Here is a 10975-nt window from a genome sequence, read left to right on the forward strand (position 1 = left end):
TAATACTGCTTCTTGATTCTAAATCCGTCCTACGAGTTTTAATTCCGTCCAAACGCATTGAAACGCCATTAGATTTCCTTCGTCCTACGGATAAAAAGGGGATTTGCTTGGAGCGCTTCTTTTGTTTTGAGAACAATGAGCGTATATATTCATACAATACGCTCTAATAGGATTTATGTTGTAGCTAATGAACTAACGCCTCTGAAGAAAGCTATTATTGATTTGTGCATGGTAAAATCATTGATATTATTGATCTTGTTTGACCGATACAACGGAAATGGGCGATTACGACGAAGTAGTGCTCTACCCTACACACAAAAAATTATCGTTAGTAAAATTGAAAAATCCATTGGTAGAATTATAAGTTTCCGTTGGTTCTTTTTGGTAGAAAGTCTTTAGCTTTCAAAACAAAAGTCAGCTAACTGTTAATTCAAAAGTAACTCGTTTTTTACTTTTAAAAGTTGAAACTTTCAAATCGAATTGTAGAACTGTCAATATGAAAACCTATTTTGTTAAATAGACTTATGAAAGGATTTAATTTAAAAGATGGGCAGTTTTATCGCAATGATTTATGTTTTCATTTCAAATATGAATTCTTTTTAATTCAGTTGCTTTTTACTTTGAAAAAAATAAAGCATAGAAACATTTAATTTAATATATTTTAGTTTATTTATATGATGGAGGGCACGGCATTATGGAACTTCAAAGCATGGGAAGCGTATTACGCAAATATACAGTTGGTTGAACAGCTGGTGATGGTGATGGTGGGAGTAGCCTTCCTTTCCGGCAATTCTGACGAGGCTGCTGAAAATCAAAACACATCAATTAGGAAAATCGGAACCAAGCAAACTCTTCAAAAATTTCATCATCTTACCTCCAAATCCCGCAGCTGGAGGATCCTTCCAATCCTTCCACTTCATAGCGTCACCACGAATGTCTCCATTTTATTATTTGTATCTTACAGAAGAGAAACAAGCGCACCGGTGGATGAAAATGTGGAAAAGTTCAAGAAACTGCTGCTGCTCATTCTAATTCTCACAGCTGCTTTTGTTTTGTTTGTTTGTTTCGCATGTCCAATTTGGCGGGAAACACAGGTCCAGTACTGTCAAACACATCGCAAGGAAGAGATTTTTTGACAATTTTACAACTTTTATTCTAAAAAATAGACTCTTAAAATTACAAGCCGAAAGTGACAGAAACACTTTTAAATCAAAAAAATTATTTTACATTTGAAAAATTTCATAGTTGAAACTACGAAATTTGGGAAACTTTTAATTTGATCATGCATTATTCTTAAAGCAACAATTTTTGTTTTTTGTGTGTAATAATATTTTACTGGAATTCAGAATTAGCATTTTTGGCATTGCCGACATCCAGCAAACAGACGAATGTCAGAGTATTTGTTGATAATCAGTAAAACGAACTTCCTGTCTACTTAAATGACAGTCGGGAAAAGCTTGCCTACACTTTCTACCGTTCCGATTCAAATTTCGGACGATTCAAATTTCGGACACTTTCATTTTTAATTAAATATTACATCCAGTTAGAAACAAAGTAATAATGTTAGATGATCGTGGAGGACACTAGTCAAAAAAAATTAAAATTTACGAGACATGTGGATCATATTCGACCGAGATAATCAACTTTTAAAAGTGTCCGAAGTTCGAGTTTAAGTGTCCGAAATTTGAATCGGCACGGTACTTCAAATTTAATTTTTCATTTACGTTTTTTCGTATTTGTTTTTTTAACTATAAGATATTATAAAGTTTCGTGTATACATGAAGCCATCAATGAAAATTGTTGTCGAAAGCGATAGACAACTGGGATGCTGAGAAATTGTTTTGTAAGTTGATTTATTGCTAAAAAAATATGTTTTTGCAGGCGCTCCAGTGCTTTTTTTTGCAAGCATATAATTGGAGGATAGCAGGAAAGTTGATTTTCTTGCACATCTAAAATTGCCCCACGGGCAGTGCTTAAAAGCTTCAAATTCAATTCCCAAAATATGCCCTGCCAGAGACAACATTTTACTCATCAACTACTTCCTCTGGCAAAGTTGAAATGGATGTAAATCTATGTAAATAGGCTTACCTGAGCGTAGCGCTTCGAGTGATTATGGTTGTTTTGTTTTGCAATATGTTTCAGCAAGAACTGAATGACAATGAGCGCAGACAACTCATTCATTTTTATTGTGCTGTAGAGAATGAAATTAACAGTCTCTCGGTTTTAAAACTATTTCAGTGAGCTTTTTTATTCAACGTTACAAAAAGAGCAATAAATAATTGTCGGCATCAAAAATCTTTTTTTTTATATGTAGTTACTTTCAGCGATTATCTTTGGAAATCTTCAAGATCTGCAATGCCGTGATGTAAGAAAAGGGTAGATAATCAGTCATTTGTTGCTTCACTCATCACCATTGTTATTGAACCATTTATTTGGTAGGTGGGTAGCAAGGTATTTGTTTATTAGGGATGTTTTGAGCCAAATGAATTGTCAAAATCTGAGCCAAACGAACATTCCCATTAAATTTTTTCCCGAGGATTTCTTATTCTTACTAGATTAAATTTGAGAGTATTGCAATCGAACAGAAATTCAATCACCTTTATGTTTCGTGTGCTTCTCAAATTCAACTAGTTTTTGGAATCAAAAGCAATATTCTAGCTCTATTGATTAATTGATCTTCGTTGGTTAATGAATGGCACCAAAAAATGAGCAAAATATCGAGGGGGGCGACTCTATCTACCATGCGGAAACGATTTTGTTTTAGTGTGATTAGCTGCGCGCACGCTGAGTAGATAGAAAGAAGATTTATGACGATTCTGAAGATTTCCTGCAAAAAGATGATGCGAGGTGCAAGTAGATGAGAGAAGTGAAAGAAATTTTTTAGTAGATTGTTTTGCTAGTGTGAGATTTTTTGAGCATCTATAATTGAGATTTAGATGTGACGCCCCCTCGCAAAATATTGCGATGCAATCAATTATTAATTTACACGTAAATCGAATCAAAAGTAAAAGTCATGTGAAATGCTAAGTTTTAGCAAGGGTTGCAAGATAATTTAGATACAAATCCCTGCTGCTGAATTGTATTTTGTTTTCTCCACCTATCTGTCCCTCTGAGTATTTCTAGTCAAAACCTCCCCAAAAATGGGTAAACTGTGTTGGGAGTTACAAGTTGACAAATAAACAACGTTGATCGGATTCATGTCGATGGTGTCGATGTTGTTCATTTGTCAACTTGTCACTCCCAACACAGTTTACCCATTTTTGGGTAGGTTCAGTTTTGATCGATCTGGGTGTATTCTACCCAAATTTAGGAAGTTTTGAAATAGCGTGTAGAGTATTTACCAGACCCGTTTTTTAGAACATTGCAGAGCGCGCGCATTTTGCTTTCTTTTGCTCTCTTCATTCTGCCGAACATATTATGAAAAGGGCCTGTAAACAAACCAAGATTTCTCGATTACGTTTTCGAAGGGACGTATCCAGGCCTCGATCCAGGCTTGCAATTGCTCATTACAGCTAAAATGCTATTTTTCGTTATTATGAAGCAATGGGATACTATATTGATAATTTTTATTTGTAAGATGCAATTAGCTGTAATGATAAGCAACGCGATGAGCGAGCAATCAGCGATCATAAAATCGCTAGTTGTGACCTTCTGAAAGCAAAATTGACAAATTTTATATATCATATACAATCTCTACCACCAATTATATTTAATACTCCCTGTTATAAATCCCATCCAATCAGATGCGTTTGACAGAAAATTGGTTCTTAAAAGTCCCCCTATTGGCTCCTCTTCCTCTTAGATCAGTACTGCTGCAAATTACTCAATGTTTACTTGTTGGCACATAGGCTTTTTTCACATGTTTGTCTAGCATTCATGTTTTTGCACGAATGATTGTTTTTGGCAATCCTGATCGAACAACACACAACACAAATGAAAACAAAAAGTCGCTCGGTTTTTAGTCAAAATATTTAAAACGTTTTATCGTGAACAATAAATACGTACTATTCTACAGGTTGAAGTAGGGAAATGCTAAATTATAGCATTTTTCAAATTATATATTGTTTACCCGAAAAGTGCACAATTTTTGTGTGGAAATCGTGGAAATGGATTCGCCGCAACCCAGCTCCAGTCGGAGATGTTCCAGTCGGCTCTCACTGTCGAAAAAGTTTAGTGAGTCAGCTTCCAAAGTCGGTTGTACAAGACGTTCTTCCAGGGTATAGATAATCCGAACACGTCATGTTTGAAGGCCACAGCTTACTGACCGCTCGCTCTATTCCAGAACAAACCACACGCTTTGGCCAATCCCGGTGACGACGAAATGATGCATGCACTAAGTCAGGACCCGTTCAAGCTGACCAAACTTACCCTGGCCGAGGAGGATGATCTGATTTCTCAGGCACCGGATGCTGTTACCCTCTCTTCGCGGGAATCAAATCTCGATGAAGATCGTAAACATCGGGTTCCCATCTCGGTGATATCAGTCAGTAGTGGCAGCGATCGGGAAGCTAGTCCAACACCGAAGAAGATAATCATTTCCGAATACTTCACTCCCACGAAAGCGTGTAGGAATTCGTCATCTTCCGCGATGGATGTCAGCACGTTGAAAAGCACGACACAAAAATCGTCATCCCGTAAGGAGACCTATCCAAAGACTGACCCGAAGAAGGTCAAAAAGGTGCGAAGACAAATTTGCAAAAATACCAGCATCAAAATGCTGACCAACAAGTACTTTGATGAGTCGCAAAAGCGGATTACGAAATTCTTTGCTAAGACTGATGAAGACCCGGATCGGGTCGGGTACCATCGGGTGCTAAAATCGTCTGCCATGCCGGCTATCAATACGGGCGATGAAAACATGGAAGAATTCCTGTCGATTGATATGAACGTCGGAACTCAACCATTGCGAGCTAGTCAGATTCGAGGACCTGCATTGGATCCGATTCCAGATGACCCGGAGAAGATTATGGAACGAATCGAGAAAGTACAAAGTGCTTGTTACGATAAGAAAAAGGAAGACTGGAACATGGAGATTGAGAATGTTCCCGTGATGGTTGTCATCCCTGGGAACGAAGATGCGGTCGATTCGGGCTATTCGAACGATGGCCCGGCATCAACCGAAACAAAAGCTGCTGGTCAGCAATCAAAAACAGCCGCCGTGAAGCGGAAGTCTGTGGCATCGAAATCGACGGCGAAGAAAGGTCGTCCGGCAAAAAGTCCTGCAGCGGTGGGGAAGCGCCAAGGGCGAAAAATCGTTTGCCCGAAGTACAAAATTATTGCCGGAACGACGTTTGCGGTCGATGGATTCCGATATGGCGACATTGAAGGAGTGTCGCATTACTTTCTGACGCATTTTCATGCAGATCATTATATTGGACTGAAGCGTAGCTTTGACAAACCGTTGATCATGTCTCCCATTACGTCTCGGTTGGTGAAGGCATTCATCAACGTCGGTGAAGAATTCTATCAGTTGATCGAACTGCACGACACGATCGTGATCGATGATGTTCGGATAACGGCGCTGGATGCTAATCAGTAAGTCGAATTTTATCTAGATTTTCTCGACTACTTGCTGCTCTTTATCCCTGGTTGTTAATACTGGCTGTTCCTTTTCAACTTGGTGCCGCGTTGGCTTACTGATACCGCATTATTAAATCTTCGATTGATTTAAACACAATGCGGCTCAGAGGTTCGTCCTTTGTAACCAATTCCGATTTGAGACTTATTGATTCGATTGTCTGTTGGAATAACGGTGTCAAGTGCATTTAAGAAGCCGGTAATTTTGCAGTAGAGCATTCATTGGTGAATTCAAAACAAATTGTGCGTTACAACATTTTAAGGGGTATCAACATTTCAAATTGGGCATGATAAATCCTTGACAGTTAATCTTTCAGGTTTGATATTTTGTCAACTTCCCTGGCTTGGCGCACAATATACGAAATTATGCATAAGTAAATATGGAGAGCTCTCAATTGATAAGAACAGGCATAATAATAAGGCTCGTTTAAGAGCGTCAAAGCCTGAAAGAAGAAGCAATAATATTTGACGTATTCTAGCTGCCCGGGTGCGGTGATGTTCCTGTTTCAGCTGCCCACGGGGACCAACATTCTTCACACGGGTGACTTCCGCGCCAGTGCCGATATGGAAGAATATCCGGAATTTTGGAACATCGACATCCACTGCATATACTTAGACACGACATATCTCTCCTCCAAGTATGCCTTCAAATCCCAGTATGAAAGCATTACGCAAGCACGCGTTGCGGTGAAAACACTCCTGGATCGAAACATTGGAGCTCGGGTACTCATCGTTTGCGGTAGCTATCTGATTGGAAAGGAAAAGGTTTGGACCGAACTTGCAGAACGATTTAACTATAAAGTTTGGACGGAACCGAACCGGCGGAAGGCACTAGCGGCGATCAATGAACCTCTGCAACAGGCGCGGTTGGTAGACGAGCCTAACGATGCCGACATTCACGTACTTTCCATGAACAAGCTGTTTTATGATGTACGCTTTACTTGGTTCAAGTTTCCAGCATGTATATTCAAACTAACAAAACATTTTTATTCGTAGCAACTAGTCACGCACGTGGAGCAATTCCCGGATCGGTATGACTTGATCATCGCGCTTCGGCCCAGCGGTTGGGAGAAGAACAGCCGGCCTCAGTACCGAGGCCGGATAAATATCATTGGTGTTGAGTACTCGGAACATTCCAGCTTCGACGAATTGAAGCGATTCGTTCGATTCCTACGGCCACAGGAAGTTATCAGTACGGTTCCGTATGGCAATTCAAATCAAAACCGAACGCCCCAGGTCCCCATGAATTGGTACCGAGGTGACATCCGACCGGAGCGACCGGCCTTGCAACTATCGATGACAAATTTTGTAAAGGTCGGTTCGAAAACGCCCGGCCCCAAGATGGACGCTGCTGAAACATCGGCAAAACTCCCTGTGGCAAACGGTGACAATGATGATGATTGTATGATAGTTACGGATCAGGACACGGTTGATACGGTAGCAAATGATCAACATGATAAATTGAAAGAAGCAGACCACGAAGATGCGGTGCATTCCGAGAAGGGCGAAGACGATGGAGATTCGGATAGTGATTGGATGCCATAGCCTTAGATTACTTATTTTGTTCTTAAACTTGATGTTTTTGAATTGTTGTTTATTATTAAGAATCGAATTTTGATGCAAGAATTTTATATCTACCTACCTTATTATGTTTATTAAATAAACAGGTCAACATATGCACAAAGGTGATTAAGCGGTGCCGGTGGTGTAGTGGTAAGCGTGATTACCTTCTCCTCAGCAGGCCTGGGTTCAATCCCAGTCGGCACCGTCGGGATTTTCTGAGGCATAACATCTCTGATCACGCCTTCCTTCGGGGGAAGTAAAGCCGTTGGTCCCCGGTTCATGAGTTGATGGGTCGATAGGTAGGGTCCAGATGTGGGAGCTGCCTCCCTGGCGTCGGTAGCATTGGTGCACGGAAAACAAGATCGACGGTAAACAAATCAAGGACTTAGTGATTATATATATTGTTTATGGATTTTTTGTTAAATTGTATATTGTATTAAACTGAAATTTTATATTGTCGTCGGATTAATCTTTCTTTTAAAGATAAAGACATAACTAATAATTGGTATTTTTTAGCCACTATTTTTAACGTGAGCAGTTATTTGGAGTTTTGATGATCTTATTATTTTTTTTTCACAGTAAACGCAGCTTGTCAGAAAATTAAGACAAATCAGAATTTAAAAATGAAGACTGGACTCGGGAAAAATGAGACACACAAAAATGATCACCAAAAATTCATTTTAAATCGGATACTTCTCAAATTTTCAGGGATTAAATAACTATATATTAGCTATGTTTTGGCATAATTTATTTATTGAATTTCATTTGAGGCCGGGGATTTGTTTGATGTCCGCCTTGATGTATGTCTCGTCGTCCATGACGAGACAGCCTGGCTTGACCAGCCACTCACGGTAAGCTTCCGCGCACGCAATTTGGCCACCGTGTTTTGCTTGTCAGTCCGGTTTGGCGCCTCCCTGACCTTAAAAACACGTAGCCCAGCCCGCTTCATGGTCTGCTGGACGAACCACTTCGACCTTTTTGGCCACGTCTCGGGTGGAAAGGTTCGGGTTATTCTTAAAGTACTGCCTTATCTTCCGCGCCTTCTCTGGGTATTCCGTTTTCGGCCGCTTCCAGCGCGCCGCTCGATAGTCTTCGTCTTCTGGAACATCTTCACAACGCGGGACACGGTGGAATGGTGGATTTCAAGCCTTTTGCTGATCCATCTGTGCGACTGACCAGGATTATCGATCACCGCGCCCAAGATTTGCTGGCGTAGCTCTTCTTGTTTCGAATACATCTTGAAAACTACACAGAAAAACAAAACTACCCACCGCTTGGGTTTTTTAAACTCAAATTTGAGTTATTTGACCTCTGTCCGTTTCATTTCCTCTCGCTATTGTTGTCAAAAATAGAACGAAAGATTCGACTCAACCGTCTAGTTCCGTACAAGAAGCCAAAATTGAGTAATATGCGATATACCCAAATTTGAGTTAATTGAACTTAATTTTGGGTAGAAAAAATTGAAAATAACTTAGCGATGGGTATTTTTTTTTTGCCGTGCTTAAATGCAAATACTTTGAGCCGGTTTACCCAAATTTGGCTTATCGTACGATGGGAGATGAGTGAAAAGAACTTAATTTTGGGTTGTTTTGAATTTCTGTGTACTTGATAAATCGCGATAAAATTTTGCACACATATACATAACACTCTAAACTAGTATTACCCAAAATTTCATTAATTTTTACCCCACGCGATAAAAAGTTACACCCAAAACAAAGTGTCGCATTTTTTCCTAGTCCAGTCTTTAGGAGATTTTTCCTTCTTTCAAATATGAGCAGTTCTTTGGAGTTTTGTTGTTGGGCATTCGGCCAAACAGCATTCAGCCAAACGGCATTCGTCCAAACGACCTGGAACCGTTTATTCTACGTTTCGCGTGAGGCGAAACGATCCGAGTTGTTTATGTCGCCCGATTCTGGTAGCCGAATGCAGTGACAACAATGTCGATATGAATGAATTTCGACAAAAATCGAATTGGATTGACGTTTTCGCGCAAGTCTTACGTCTGAATCAATCGAGAACGGTTCAAAATAAAAGAAAATGAAAGTGAAGCGGTAAGTTTTTTGTTGTTGTGCTATTTGAATTTAGTTTTTAATATTGAAAATCAGGCTTGCAATTGCTCATTACAGCTAAAATGCTATTTTTCGTTATTATGAAACAATTAGATACTATAATGATAATTTTCATTTGTAAGATGTAAGAAGAGGTGGTAAAGATTGTATATGACATATAAAATTTGTCAATTTTGCTTTTTTTATGATCGCTGATTTTATGATCGCTGATTGCTCGCTCATCGCGTTGCTCATCGTTACAGCTAATCGCTAGTTGTGACCTTCTGAAAGCAAAATTGACAAATTTTATATGTCATATACAATCTTTACCACCTCTTCTTGCATCTTACAAATAAAAATTATCATTATAGTATCCTATTGTTTCATAATAACGAAAATAGCATTTTAGCTGTAATGAGCAATTGCAAGCCTGTTGAAAATAACGGAAATCAGAGTTAGAACAAAGACAAACAGACATATATCCTAAATGAAAACACTTCAAAAAACATCGTCAAGCTTATTTTGCATGCGCACCGGTACCCGACATGTCACGGGAGCATTTCGTATCAGCGTTGCCAGATTGTTTTCATGATTATCGGTATCAAATGATTAAAAAATCGGTATTTGTCGGTATTCACTATTTTAATTTATTTAATTTTTTTCAAACTTTTGGACTAAAATCAAACTTTCTATGTAAGTCGGAAGAAATTTCTGGGAAATATTTAAATTAGTCTCTTAATGGGACCGACAAAACTTCCAAAGGAAGAATAAAGAAGATCTTGTGGAGGAAGTTTGAAGGAAGTTCTAAACATATCTAAAAAACATCGAATGGGGATCTTCCAAGGCAAATATTGAGAAAATTCTGGCTAAAATTTCTAGAAACTTTCGGAACAAATTAAGACAGAAAAGTTTGGAAATCGGAAGCCAATCTCGGAGGAGCCATTTCCAGGGGAAGTTATGAGAAGCTCGGAAAAACCTTCCAATAAGTCGGAAAAAAAACTACGGAGAGTGACTTATTGTGGCCATACTGAATATGACATTCTACTTGCGAATACGGAATTCTACTTCCTGTTCATTCACGCTAAGAAAAAAGTATGCATTAATGTTTAAAGTTTAAACAGTTTCGAGAAAACCCGCACATATTGATAAAATGAATAAACGCTGTTTACTCATTGGATGAATAAACGCGGTTTTCTCGAAACTGTTTAAATTTTAACCATTAATGAATAAAGACGTTTTTCTCAAAAGTGGTTAAATTGTATACATCCAAATGATTTTAAATTATTGTATTTTATTTTCAATATCCTTAATAATAGGTCAATTTCTTCGCCTTTACTTAAACCCTAAACCAAGGTGGCTACATATAGGTGTTCTAATGTGTCAAATTCGTGATTCAGCCATGTTGGATTTTTGTATGGGACAGTGACCGAGTTTGCTTACAATTTGCTCTAAAACCGCATTCCCCCCCCCCCCCCCCCCCGCGACCTCCTCGCCTATATAGTGACAAAGCTGTATCATCATTTATATACCCACCATGCCCTAAACTAGGTTTATCCTTATGGGTGAATCTGATTAACCAGTATCAAGTACAAATGTAGCCGAGGAAGTAGCTCGGAACACCTATGCGTGGCATATCAATTGTGCCTTTGTTGGTGATTCGTTCCGATGGATGCATCTGTGGTAACTATGCGATTGGTGTAGTGCACTTGAAGTTCTGCCGCGTGCAAGTGCATCTGCCGAAAGGACTGCCAAATGGTAACGTTGACCGCACCAGCGATATCGCCGAT

The 10975-nt window shown here is 39.1% G+C and overlaps 1 protein-coding gene across 1 annotated transcript; it reads left to right on the top strand.

Moving 5' to 3' along the window:
• The first annotated feature begins 4104 nt into the window (after nt 1-4104).
• On the top strand, nt 4105-7137 carry LOC135699520 (uncharacterized). The gene is made up of 4 exons (XM_065219802.1): nt 4105-4217; nt 4283-5535; nt 6057-6507; nt 6574-7137. The coding sequence occupies exons 1-4, from the start codon at nt 4107-4109 to the stop codon at nt 7120-7122; spliced, it is 2364 nt and encodes a 787-aa protein (XP_065075874.1). The 5' UTR covers nt 4105-4106; the 3' UTR covers nt 7123-7137.
• The last annotated feature ends 3838 nt before the right edge of the window (nt 7138-10975 follow it).

This window comes from Ochlerotatus camptorhynchus, unplaced genomic scaffold (assembly GCF_037179485.1).
Source record: "Ochlerotatus camptorhynchus isolate MF236.1 unplaced genomic scaffold, CSIRO-AGI_Acam_v1.1 ptg000010l, whole genome shotgun sequence".
Classification (NCBI taxonomy): domain Eukaryota; kingdom Metazoa; phylum Arthropoda; class Insecta; order Diptera; family Culicidae; genus Ochlerotatus; species Ochlerotatus camptorhynchus.